The 14,182-nt window shown below is 37.2% G+C and overlaps 1 protein-coding gene across 2 annotated transcripts in view; it reads left to right on the top strand.

The window, feature by feature from the left end:
* Positions 1-14,182, top strand: part of si:dkey-240h12.4 — a 41,808-nt gene that overhangs the window by 12,058 nt on the left and 15,568 nt on the right. For both annotated transcript variants that reach the window (XM_678062.10, XM_021468288.3), the window contains exons 2-5: positions 330-495; positions 5,264-5,485; positions 7,605-7,743; positions 8,145-8,274. In XM_678062.10, the coding sequence (XP_683154.4) occupies positions 434-495; positions 5,264-5,485; positions 7,605-7,743; positions 8,145-8,274 (553 nt within the window). In that variant the 5' untranslated portion in view covers positions 330-433. The remainder of the gene's footprint in view (positions 1-329; positions 496-5,263; positions 5,486-7,604; positions 7,744-8,144; positions 8,275-14,182) is intronic.

Raw genomic sequence — 14,182 nt, 5'->3', positions numbered from 1 at the left:
ACTTGGCTGGAGTTTAAAGGCCTGGATTGTTTACTCGGGTCCAGCTTGAGCATTTAGCGCGACATTCTTTCTCATGTATGTAGTTCTGGCGTATCAGAGGGGTTTTGATACCAGATGTTTACCCTTTGGGGACTCGTAAATGATTTCCAGATATCTCTCCTTTTCTGTTCCCATCCAGCTTAGCTGTGCCGTCAGCAGCCTATGAAGTCAAAATATGCGCTCAGTGCCAAAAGATTATGCAAGTTTAGTTAAATGCTGAATGAAGTGTTTGCTGGAGGTTTGGATTACTTATGTAACAGAAACTCCATAACTACCATCCTCTTTTTCAGGTGTGGATCTAAAGCTGAAACCAGTATGAGCACTATACAGTAGCCTTTTCTTTGGACATTCGCAGACGGAGGACATTGTAGAGAGACACAGAGAGGCGGCAAGGATGGCTGTCTTCAAGGTGGATAACGTTGAAGACCTTTATGAGATCGGAAATGTGTTGGGAAGGTAAAGACATTGGTTCTATTTGATATACTAATTTTATTTTTTCTTTAAACTTACCAAAAAAGATGTTACTTTAAGGTTTGGGGTTAAAGAAAACAACTCAAAACCATTGAATACATGAAGCAGATTCTAGAAGGTGTAAATAACATGCAACAACTTGCCCACTTTGACCTGAAGGTAGGAAGGAAGTCTATATTAGCCTTTAACTAAATATAAACTTCACTTGTCACAAACCAGTTTGAGTTATTGTAAAGATATCATGAAGATTGTTGGAAACAAGCAACCATTAGCTATGTTTCCATCTACCTATTTTTAAGCGCATTTTGGATATGAGCATAAAAAAACGGTTGATGGAAACATCAGGATGCACATAAATTTAGAAAGTGCGCATAAAAAACTTAGCTGAATAAACTTTTTATTCGATAAGAAAATATGCACACAAACCACGATGGATACACTATTACCGCACAAACTCCAGCATGCACATTAAAAAAAGTAATGTGATTTTGTTATAAGAGATCATGTGATGATAAAAATGTGTGAATGGATAAACCAGCAGGCTGAGCACATTATACAACCCAAGCTCATTCTGGAAACGTAGCCCCGCGCCACTCCGCTCCTCCTCTTTGCGCTTGCCGGCCGACGGCTCGCCTCCGAGTGGAGGGCTTTCCCGATGCATTCAGTTTGTCCGCTTAGCTCACAGCGTTGCGTCGGCGGAGCGGAGGCCCCGGAGAAGGAGCCGAAGCCGGCCGCGGTGGACGACGACCGGGATCGAGTCCGGGGAACAGCAGGTTCCGTAAATCAGGTAAGATGAAAAACGGAATCCGAAAAATAAGGGCGAGAACGCGGCGGGATCCGAAAACACGGTCGAAGACGAGGGCTTTTGCTTTTTTTTTTTCCGATCCGCCGGCTTTTCGCGCGAGAACGGTGCGGGCGCGAATGCCGCGCGCTCCCGAGAGGCGCCCGAGACGCGAAAAAGCACGCACAAAACCGCTCGAATATGTACCTCCCGGGACGTAAATCGCGGTCCACAGAAAAGTCCGCGGGGCTACGTTTCCACAATGAGCCCGGGTTGACATTATAAAACATCTGAAATGTTGTTTTGGTCATTCTAAAACGCCTTACCGTTTAAGTATTAGTGTTACTATATTATTAATGACCTCCAGAATCAAGAGCGTCTGTGCTCTGCGTCTGACACCTTTAAACGCCACCACAAGTTCACTGCGTGTCAGGATTGCCTTCTGAGGCGCAAGTCATTTATTAGATGAAGAAAAAATTGTTGCAGCTTCTCCTACTGCAACAAAATCAGTTTTTACAGTTGATATCTGGCGCCAGTTAATCAGGAAGTGACAATTTTGTTCACTTTGATCCGTTGGATGGAAACGCAGCTTTATTTGCACGTCTAATCCAGTTTTGCACATAAAGTTCATTCGCATTTTTGGATGGAAACATAGCTATTGATTTCGATAATGTTTGAGTTTCTACTGGTTTCCAGCATTCTTCAAAATGTCCTTTTGTTTTGAATAGACAAATAATTGAAACTGGTGTTTATAAAGAGTGAGTAAATGAGTGAATTTTCCCACTTAGACCTATTTGAATGACAGTAAACACATATTTGATACTCTCTACGCATCAAAGAATCTTTGGAATGTTTTCAAAATTAGTAATAGCAAGAAATATTGGTTGATAATTGTTTTTTTTTAGTATTATGGCTTTACATAGTCTTAAATATACAATATTGATTTTACAGTATGTGCACTTACACATACTGTACTTAAACAGTGTACCTATCTAAGAAAGTATTTGTTATCTAAAATCATTACGCAGGTTAAGGTTAGGTTTAGGGGTAGGTTTAGGGAGAGTATTATAAATAAAGTAAATTAATTGAATAATTATTAATTTATTAATTAATAATATTATTAATTAATAATAAAGTTATTAAGCAATGATTGTAATTGCCGGCACGTAACACTATATTAAGAACATCCACGTTTATACATGTGGAACAGAAGTTTAAAATAAAGTGCTACTTAAATATTTCTTGAGCAGCAATTATTATATTTGAATAATTTCTGAATAAGGCGGTGGCTAGGTCACCTCACAGCAAGATGGTCGCTGGTTAGAGTCCTGGCTTGGCCAGTTGGCATTTCTGTGTGTAGTTTGCATGTTCTACCTGTGATCATGTGGGTTCCTCCATGTGCTCTGGTTTCTCCCACAGTCCAAAGACATGCGCTATAGGTGAATTGAATAAACTAAATTGGCTGTAGTGTATGTGTGTGAATGAGTGTGTATGGGTGTTTCCCAATACTGGGTTGCAGATGGAAGGACATCCACTGTGTAAAACATATGCTGGATAAAGTATGAGGTGCCGTGTAGGATTTAAATCAAACTTCGCTTGTCAACACACTCATAAAACACATGCATATATACTTTTAAATTGCTCATGTATACACCTATACTATTAAAAGTTCAAAACAACATATATGAAACCTGCGCATATACATATTAACTTGACGCATGCATACACCCACATACACACGAAAATACATATAAACTCAATCCTCGCATAAAGACCCACATTAATACATGCAGATACATATATATTTGCTGTATATATGTACCTGTACACACTTGCATATACATATAAACTCGATTCTTGCAGAAACATCCACATTAACACGCACATACATATAGACTCACAGCATGCAAACACACCTATACATTTATATATATAAATATGTATATATGTATATATGTATGTATATATATATATATATATATATATATATATATATATATATATATATATATATATATATATATATATATGTATATGTGTGTGAATTGCTGTCATTTTTGAGTAGCTCGCTCTCTGCAACTCTCACATAGTTGTCCACTGAAGCAAAGCAGGGCTGTGCATGGTCAGTACCTGGATGGGAGACCACATGGGAAAGCTAGTTTGCTGCCGGAAGTGGTGTAAGTGAGGCCAGCAGGGGTGCTCAACCTGTGGTCTGTGTGGGTCCCCCACAGGCCCCAGTATGTTGAAGGGGACTCAATACTGCATATACAGTAATCACCTTCTTTTGGATGAGACGTTAAACCAACGTCCTGACTCTCTGTGGTCATTAAAAATCCCAGGATGCCCTTCGAAAAGAGTAGGGGTTTCACCCCGGCATCCTGGCCAAATTTATCCACTGACCTCTGACCATCATGGCCTCCTAACCATCCCCATAGCATAATTGGCTTCATCACTCTATCTCCTTTCCACCAATCAGTCTGGCGCATTATGGCTGACGTTGCATTATCCGGGCGGATGCTGCACACAGTTGTTATTTTTATTGATTTTTTTCAAGCTCAAAGTATACTTTGTAAAACTAGAAAAGAAGAACAGCAAACTACTTAACAATGCTAGAAAAATAATAGATGTGTGCATTGATGAACATTTAGTTACTATTGTTTAAACTAATATATATGTTTAAAATATATTTGGCATAGAAACACCAATAGAGTTTTTGCACCATATTGATAACAATAACTCTAGATCTGGAGGCTGATAGCTGATATTTTAGCTGATAAAAATAAATAAGCGTTTTTCTAATTTTTCTGCATGAATGCAAAAACGAAAGGCAGACACGTACAGTGAACAACTGACTTTAATTTCAATTCAATTTCAATTCAATTCAATTCAGCTTTATTTGTATAGCGCTTTTACAATGTATGTTGTGTCAAAGCAGCTTCACATAAAAGATCATTGTAACTGGATCAGGGTAGTTCAGTTTTTAGTGTTTAAGTTCAGTTCAGTTTAGCTCAGTTCAGTGTGGTTTGAAGTCATTATTGAGAGTCCAAACACTGAAGAGCAAATTCATCGATGAGTAGCTTTTCAGATCCTGAACCATGCAAGCCAGTGGCGACAGCGGAGAGGGAAAAAAAAACTTCACTAATAGGGAAGTGAAGAAAAAAAACCTTGAGAGAACCAGTCTCAGTTCGGCACGACCATTTTAATTTCTCCGCAGGCCAAAAGTCTTGTGCAGAGCTGCAGTCTCAGCAGTGGAGGCTGAAAGCTGGACTCAGCGAAGACTCCCTGGAGCGTCACTGGAATCAGTCTCATGCTCTCCACTCCCCCTAAAGCTTAAATTTAGAAAAGTTTGAACTGATCTGAACTTTATTAGTTAAATATTTATATCTATATAGATAAAATAAAATTAAAAAAATTCTTAAATAAAGCAACCAAATCACTGAACATTAACCAAAATCAAAGTAACAGTAAAAAAAACTGGTGGGCAGCAAGCATGTCAAGTGGTTTAAACCTGCAGAAACAATAGATAATTGATCAGCTGATCAGACCAATAAGAATAACATAACAATTAGAATTTCATTCATTCATTTTCTTTTTTAAGCTTAGTCCCTTTTTTATCAGTCCTGGGTCACCGCAGTGTAAAGAACCGCCAACTTATCCAGCATGTTTTTACGCTGCGGATGCCCTTCTTGCCGCAACCCATCTCTGGGAAAAAAATAGAATTTATTAGACAATATTATTTGGCTTCTTATATATCATGCATCCATAATCTTTATAAATGGATAAATATTTTTGATTCACATGTGTTTTGTTTGTGTACACTAATAAAAGAAACATATTCTATTGATTGCTGCATTCCAGTATGTGTATTCTATCAAATAAATAACTGTAAAAGGCTGAAGTATACATTAGGTTTTGGATAGTACCATGTTAAATAAAACTAAACTCCATTGGTTCTGTCTCTTGCCACACTAGTGGTCACTTTGGGCAGGTGCGAGAGGTGCGGGAACGGGCCACGGGTGTTCTGTGGGCAGGGAAGTTCTTGAAACTGAAGAAAGGTGCAGGAAGCAGGCTGGGGCTGGAGAGGAAGAGTGTGGAGAAGGAGGTGGAGATCCTGCAGAGCCTTCAGCATCAAAACATCATGGCTATCAGAGACGTCTTCGAGAGCAGGGCAGAGATCGTCCTCATCGTTGAACTGTAAGCATGTGTTTGCTTTTCTGAAATAAAGAAATATGTAGAAAAAAAAAGAAATATACAGCTAAGGCCAAATTGTTCGCTCTCTTATGAATTTTAGTTTGTTTTATAAATGATATTAATTTTTAATATAATAAAAAATTATTTACATATAATATATAAAAATATTATATAACAGAACAAGAAATGTTTTACAGTATTTTCGATAATATTTTTCTTTTGGAGAAAGTTTTCTTTGTTTTATTTCGGATGGAATAAAAACAGTTATTTAATTTTTATGAAACCATTTTAAGGTCAAAATAATAATAATATGAATAATAAAAATAATATACATAATATAATGACTTGCCTAATTACCCTAGCTTGCCTAATTAACCAAATTAACCCAGTTAAGTCTTTAAACTGCACTTTGAACTGAATACTAATATCTTTAAAAATATTTAGTAAAATTGTATTTACTGTCATCATGGCAAAGATAAAATAAATCAGTAATTAGAAATAAGTTATTAAAACTATTATGTTTAGAAATGTGTTAAAAAATTCTTTCTGCCAAATAGAAATTGGGGAAATGAATATAAAGGGGAGATAATAATTCAGGAGGGCTAATAATTCTGGCTTCAACTGTGTATGGAGACACTGTGAATGATACATGAAAATAGAAAGAATGTTCATCATTCTACATTCATTCATCAAAGAATGTTCTATTAAATTCAAGAATTTAAGATTTGAACTCACAGTAGTGGGAAGTAAATTTGCAAATCATAAAAATTCATTTAATGTGTCTGACTTATTTTCATCATTAAGAGTTTATTTTTCTTTCTTGCTACTCTCTAATAATAGAGAATAAAATAGTTTTTTCTCTAATAATTCCGCTTTTTTCTTAGAATTGTGACTGTTTGTTATAATTGAAATTTATAATTTCACAATTTCATTTATTCATTCATTTTCTTTTCGGCTAAGTCCCTTTATTAATCTGGAGTTGCCACAGTGGAATGAACTGTCAACTTATCCAGCACATGTTTTACACAGCGGACACAGCCACAACCCATCACTGGAAAACCCATACACACTCATTCGCACACATACATACACTATGGACAATTTGGCTTACCCAATTCACCTATAGCGCATGTCTTTGGACTGAGGGAGAAACCGGAGCACCCAGAGGAAACCCACACGAACATGGGGAGAACATTGCTCCACACAGAAAATACCAACTGACCCGCCCGAGGCTCCAACCAGGAGCCTCCTGCTGTTCTTTCGACAGCACTACCTACTGTATCCCTGAGTCCCCCAGTTTCACAATTTATAAACTCAAACAGAATTGAGAGATAAAAAGTCGAAGATCTGACAAAAGTAGTCCTACTAGCGAGATGTTGATATAATGACTTTATAAATCAAAAATATGAGATATTAACCTGGAATTCTGAAAAGAAAAAAAGAACTGTGTGATATTCCTTGCAAAAATACATGTTTCACCTAAAAGTACCAAAAAAATATATATATATGTTTAAAAGTTTTGGGTACTTTTATGTGAAATTTATATGTTTTTGCCAAGGATTATATAATCTAAAATACTATTATTTAGTATTATAAATTGTAAGATATATATTTTTTGTATTATGGAGGCACGGTGGTACAGTCGTTAGCACTGTCACCTCACAGCAAGAAGGTCGCTGGTTTGAGCCCCGGCTGGGTCAGTTGGCATATCTGTATGGAGTTTCCGTGTTCTCCCCGTGTTCCTATGGATTTCCTCCAAGTGCTCTGGTTTTCCCCACAGTCCAAAGACATGCGCTATAGGTAAACTGAATAAGCTAAATTGGCCGTAGTGTATGTATGTGAATGAGTGTGTTTGGGAGTTACCATTACTGGGTTGCAGCTAGAAGGGCATCCGCTGTGTAAAACATATGCTGGATAAGTTGGCTGTTCATTCTGATGTGGCGACCCCTGATGACTAATGGTACTAAGCCAAAGGAGAATGAAGGAATATTTATTTTATATGTTTAGGGCCTCTTTTTAGGTTATAAAACTATTCCAATTAAAACAATGGACAATTTTAGCTTACAATCTAAATACTATATTTAATTTAGCATCCTTTTTTATTTTAACTCTCTTAATGTAGGATAAAGGGTGGTGAACTGTTTGATTTCATCGCTGAGAAAGAAAACCTGACAGAGACGGAGGCCATTGAATTCATGAAGCAGATTCTGGAGGGTGTAAACTACATGCACCAAAAAAACGTTGCCCACTTTGATCTGAAGGTATGAAGCATGTTTATATTTGTCTTAAAACAAAGAGTGAAACTAGCAACCGCATGAACAGTTTCTAGTGACCTGCAATATTTAACACTTCATGTAGCAAGCATGCACTTCCTATATAGATTTCAGCACGGTAAAGAGGAAGTGTACCTTTCTCTCACAAACTGTCACCTCTGATTAAATGGTAGCACAAAACATAATCATAAAAAGCCATGATTAGTGTTTTTTAAATACGTTTATTTAATAAATGTGCATCAGAGAAAATTAAACTCATTGAAAAGCTTTAAAAACCTGCTTTATTATTACTTACTTAATATTTAGGAACTTGTTGGTTGTTCTCTAATTTTAACCTTCACTGTAATTTACAGTAAAAAATCACAAAATGTGTTGTTTTTACTCTTCAGCCGGAGAATATCATGCTGTCAGACAAGCACGATCCTCATCCAGACATCAAGATCATTGATTTTGGCATGGCTCATCACTTCATTCAAGGAGAAGAGTATAAGAGTTTAGGTGGAACCCCTCAGTATATTGGTGAGTCGTTCAGTATGTGTGGTTTTGAATTCAAATGATGACGTCACATGACTTACCCATAAATGCAAATGCAGACCCGAATGCTTGTCCAATACCACAAGTATGAGATATGCATTACCACTTCAACACTGCGGATTACAATAAAGCAGTAATATTATGAAATATTATTGCAATCATTGAAAAATAATGCTGTAGGTATTGGGAAAAATGTATTAAAAGTTTTGTGATTATATTGTTGTGATTGCCAGTGGAGTTTTCTCCACTGACGATCACTTCCTGTAGTTTGTGCCAATGCTAGCGGAGTTTCCTTTATCGGAGACTGCCACTGAGCGAACTCCAACTCCCAGAAACCCCTGCGCTCATCAACACTGGTAACAGCTAATAATAATCCAGACAATCGCAAACAGACACAGCTGCTGCTCATTTACACTGATTACAAGGACTATAAATATACCTCACTTTCATTCATTCAGGGCAGAGTCTTGTTTATTCCATGAACATTACAAAGCGTTTCTCCTGGTTTCTTTTCCCGTGTTTTGACCCCCGCCTTGTAAGTTTGTTCATCATTGTCTGCCGCCTTTCTTCTGATCATCTGCCTGTGCTTCTGACTACGCCTCTGGATTGCCTGTGTACATCTGTTTGCCCCTGTGTTGACCATTGCTTTACTGACCTTCCTATTAAACTTGCATTTGGATCCGCAAGTCTGCTCTCAGCATCTCCTACGTTACAAATATAATCTAATTTAAAAATAGAGGTATATTCAGATCATGTCTTAATTATCTGTATGAATCATTCTAGTGGAATCATTTTTGTAACTGAAAGAGGCTTTCACAGAGGTGCGAATCCAAATGCAGATTTATTTACAATGATCGTAAATCCGGCAAGCGTCAACAACAGGAGCAATCGGGTACATCCAGAAGTCATTGTCGATAAAGAGGCAAGTAGTCAAAAGGTAAGATAACCTAGAAACGAGGCTAGGAGTAGATAACATAAAAAAGAAAAATCGCTGAACACGGCTAGACAAGAAAATTAATATGCTACGTAAAATTGCAGATTCGTTTTTACTAGCAAAACAAACAACACTCAGCAATGTGTGTGAGCAAACTTGGTGTATAAATAGTCTGTGTAATGAGTCCTTGAGCAGCTTCAGCTGTGAGTGTTTGCAATCAGACGAGATTAGGAACCGGTGTGTGTGCGTAGTGCACGCTGTGATTTGTAGTCCATTTGGTAGCAGAAGTTGTAATTCTCCAGCGATCCGCAGTAGTTTGATCGCTGGTGACTGAAATGGTTTTGTTACAGTTTATTCATTAATTCATTTTCTTTTCGGCTTAGGTATTAAACTGAGGTCGCCACAGCAGAATGAACCTTCAACTTATCCAGCATATGTTTTATGCAGTGGATGCCCTTCCAGCTGCAACCCATCTCTGGGAAACATCCATACACACTCATTCACACTCATACACTACGGACAATTTAGCCTGCCCAATTCACCGGTACTGCATGTCTTTGGACTATGCAGGGAGAACATTCAAACTCCACACAGAAACGCCAACTTACCTAGCTGAGGCTCGAACCAGTGACTTACTACCTACTACCACTACCCACTGCGCCACCGCGTCGCGCCACCGGTTCATCTGCATAGAAAAAGAAAATTAACATTTTACTTTTTGAATGACAATAACTTTTTAGGACTCAATGATGAGAAAAAAAGTACAAAAAAATGTATTTCAGTATTTCTACTTTAAAATGGAATGTTTAATGCTTTCATGTTGTCATTAATTATTTGAGGAATATATTCTAAGTAAAAATTGTTTCAATATAAGTTCAACATTGTATTGTCATTGGGTGGCATGGTGGCTCAGTGATTAGCATTGTAGCCTCAACGCAAGAAAATCGCTGGTTTGAGTCCCGGCTGGGTCAGTTGGCATTTTTTTGTGTAGTTTGCATGTTCTCCCTGTGTTTGCGTGGGTTTCCTTTAGGTGCTCCGGTTTCCCTCACAATCCATAGGCATGCACTAAATTGGCCTTAGTGTATGAGAGTGTGTGATTGGGAATGTGTGCATGGGTGTTTCCCAGTACTGGGTTGCAGCTGAAAGGGCATTCGCTTTGTAAAACATGGAATAGTTGGCAGTTTATTTTGCTGTGGTGACTCCTGAAAAAGAGACTAAGAAATAGAAGACTGTAATAGAGAGAAAACCAAAATAATGAGTGTATTGCCATTTAGACCATTTCCCCCAGAAAATGACAGTTGATCATAATAACAAAAGTATTAACTTGTGTGAAATAAACCCAAAAATGAAAATTCTGTCATTAATATGTCACCTTCATGTCATTCCAATACCCTGAGAGCTTTGTTCATCTTTGAAAAATCAGTTATTCCACCAAATATTGATTTCTTAACTCTTCTAAATTTAAAACATAGTTTCTAAGCTAAAAATGGCTCTAAAAGGCAATGTTTTTTTATTTCAAATTTGGAAGAAATTCTCGTTAGTAGTTAACAGAATAAAGCACAACCTTACTATAAATTATAAATCCACTGAAACAGGGAATTTTCAAGTGGTCTCATTTTTTTCTATCTCTATACATAGATAGATATACATTTTAATAAACCATTTTTAAACAGATATTAAATGTTTAAAGTATTAGTTCACCCAAAATTGAAAATTCCATCAGTATGTCACAATCATGTTATTCCAATCCCCAGAGACCTGTTCATTTCAGAAGACAAATGAAGATATTTTGCATGAAACTGGAGAGCTCCCTCATCCTCCATAGACAGCAATGATCACAAGACAAGACTTGAGTGGTTCAACTTTAGTTATACAAAGCTCCATGAACACTTTTGGGTGTCAAAAAATATTTTGTTCTGTAAAAGTCTTATAATCTTTTCTGTCTATGAAGGATGAGAGAGCACTCAAATACCATCTTAAAATATCTTCATTTGTGTTCTGAAGGTGAACAAAAGTCTTGGGATTGGATAGACATGCAGATGACTCATTAACAACAAAATTTTCATTTTTGGGTGAACTAATTTTTTAAAGTTAACAAACCTCCATAAATAAAGATGTGAGAAAGTGATAAAGTGGACATCAAATATCTGTGGTTAAACAGGTTGAGTTTTTAACAGCTAACAGTAAATGTGTGAACAGCCAGTTGTGTCTTTTTTATTAGTATATTTTAAGTAAAAATTGTTTCAATATAAGTCATCCATTTTTATTGTCATTGGGCGGCACGGTGGCCCAGTGGTTAGCACAAAGCAAAAAGGTCGCTGGTTTGAGTCCTGGCTAGGGCAGTTGGCTTTTCTTTGTGTAGTTTGGCATGTTCTCCCTGTGTTTACGTGGGTTTCTTCCGGGTGCTCCAGTTTGCCCTACGATCCAAATACTTGCGCTAAATTGGCCTTAGTGTACGAGTGTGTGTGTTCGTGAATGTGTGCATGGGTGTTTCCCAGTACTGGGTTGCAGCTGGAAGGGCATTCGCTGTGTAAAATATATGCTGGAATGAATAGTTGGTGGTATATTCTGCTGTGGCGACCTTTGAAATAAAGACTGAAGGAATGAATGTATCGTCATTTAGACCCCCAGAAATTGACAGTTGGTCATAACAGCAAGAGCATTAATTTGTTTTAATTGAAAATCAGGGATATTCCAACAAATATTGTTTTCTTAACTCTTCTAAATTTAAAACATCATCAAAGTCATCAAAAAATGACTTACTGAAATCTAAAAATGTCTCTAAATGACAATGTTTTTATTTAAAATCTGGAAGAAATCCTCATTAGTAAACAGAATAAAGCAAACCCTTACTATAAATCATAAATTCACAGAAACAATGAATTTTCAAGTGGTCTTCATTTTTTCCATAGCTATTCACCTTATTCTCTGCTGACAAGTGGGCACTGCCATTTGAATCTTTTTGGCTCGGGACTTCCGGTCTCATTCACTTCCATTCATTTTTTGACAGTAAAAACTGCTCGTTATGCTGCTTGATGTTGCAATTTGATATTTTCTTATTATATTATTCTACTTGGTCTGTATAGTCATGCAAACATTTGTTTGAAAAGCGAGTAGTTTGACAATTTTCTGCCGTTTATTATTACTTGTCATTTCCCCCATTAGGAGACTGAATCGAAAGGTCTAAGACAATCGCAAAAACAGGCGCACTTGGGCATTTTAGAATAAGGTCAATACATATTTTAATTTTTAAATGAATAATTTTTATCATTTTAATAAACAATATGTTAATATATATATATTTAATACTTACTTATTAGTTCACCTAAAAAAGTCACCTTCATGCCATTCCAATCCCCTGAGACCTTGGTTCATCTTCAGAACACAAATGAAGATATTTTGCATGAAATTGGAGAGCTCCCTTAATCTCCATAGACAGCAATGGTCACAAGACATTCAGAATCCAGAAAAAGAACCAAACTTATTGTCAAAACTTCCCGTGTGACTTCATCGGTTGAACTGTAATCAGCTCCAAGAACACTTTTGTGTGCCACAATATTGATAAAAACATGTTCTGTTAACCTCTTATAGCTGTTTCTGTCTATAAAGGATGAGAGAGCTCTCGAATATCATCTTAAAAAACCTTTATTTGTGTTCTGAAGATGATATTCGTGAGCTCTCTCATCTTTCATAGACAGAAACAGCCATAAGAGGTTAACAGAATTTTCATTTTTACTTAAATTAACCCTTTACCGTTCATATGTGGTAGTAACAAACCTCCATAAATAAAGAGGTGATAAAGTTGACATCAAATATCTGTGGGTAAACAGGTTTGTTTTTTAACAGCTAACAATAAATGTGCGAACAGCCATTTTATGTTAACTAGACCGCATTTTCATAACATTTTTATGTGCGCGCGTGTGTGTGTGTAGAGTTTGCTTCTGCTCAAATGTGTGTGTTTGACTGCACACCTGCTTCCGTCTCTGCATGTGTTTTGTTTCTGCCTTCAGCAATATGCACAGTTTTTAGTGCTGGTCATCTCCATGGAGACGAGTGAACTTCAGATGAAATGGCAGAGCTGAGTCAGTTCAGCTGAACATCGAGTGGACAGAAATAACCGTTGTGTTTTCACATATGAGCTCACCGCTGATGGACTGCAAAAATGTCCTCGAGTGGTTTAACAGCTCATCACTTCTAATAACCTGCGGTCCCCCTTTCAGTGCTGTTTTAATCACCAACCTTGGCAGATACATGCACTTATATTTTGTCTATTGCGTCCCAAAACTGTGTGCTTCACAAATATATATTAAATACTGACATGCAGAACATAATTACTGATGTCAGTCACAACCAGGGCTTTACATTAACAGCCGCCAAATGCGGGTAGATTTCAGCTTTGGCGGGTAAGACAGCCGCTCCCACTAGCCACTTTGGCAGGTTGGAAATAATTTTTACATTGTAGTTTTCTTAAAGCAGGGTTCGACAATAAGGATGGCCCAATATGCGTGTAAATGTGATCTTAGAATCGAGAAGCAGCAAGACTGACAAAAATAACCGTGTTTGCGTGAGCAAAAGCTGGTAAATACCTTATGAGAGGATGATTACTCGTGCGCACAGGTGATGTGATGGGCGCGACTGTTAAAAAGCGCGCGGGCAAGCTCCCGTTTACTTGCGCGAAACAACCGTGTGTAGAGGAAGCGCAACTGGTGCGATCGGTTCTCTTTGAAATAAACTAGACAAAAAGCGATGCTCGTGTAAGCAGCAAACCTTTTGTAAGCAGCAGCAGTCACTGCTTTCGTTTGAATTATTCTCAGGCACTTGATCATCCTTTCATTATCACTCGTATGTTTTTACCTGCTTTCTTTTGCTTACTTATTTTGTTACTATAGTTTAATTATCATCCTTTGTAATAACATTGTTTTAATATGAGATTAACTTCCCATTTATGTGTAGTTAACT

The sequence above is a fragment of the Danio rerio genome, chromosome 19 (genome assembly GCF_049306965.1).
Source record: "Danio rerio strain Tuebingen ecotype United States chromosome 19, GRCz12tu, whole genome shotgun sequence".
Lineage (NCBI taxonomy): Eukaryota > Metazoa > Chordata > Actinopteri > Cypriniformes > Danionidae > Danio > Danio rerio.
The sequence above is the reverse complement of the archived record's forward strand: the minus strand, read 5'-3'. Positions and strand labels throughout refer to the sequence as shown.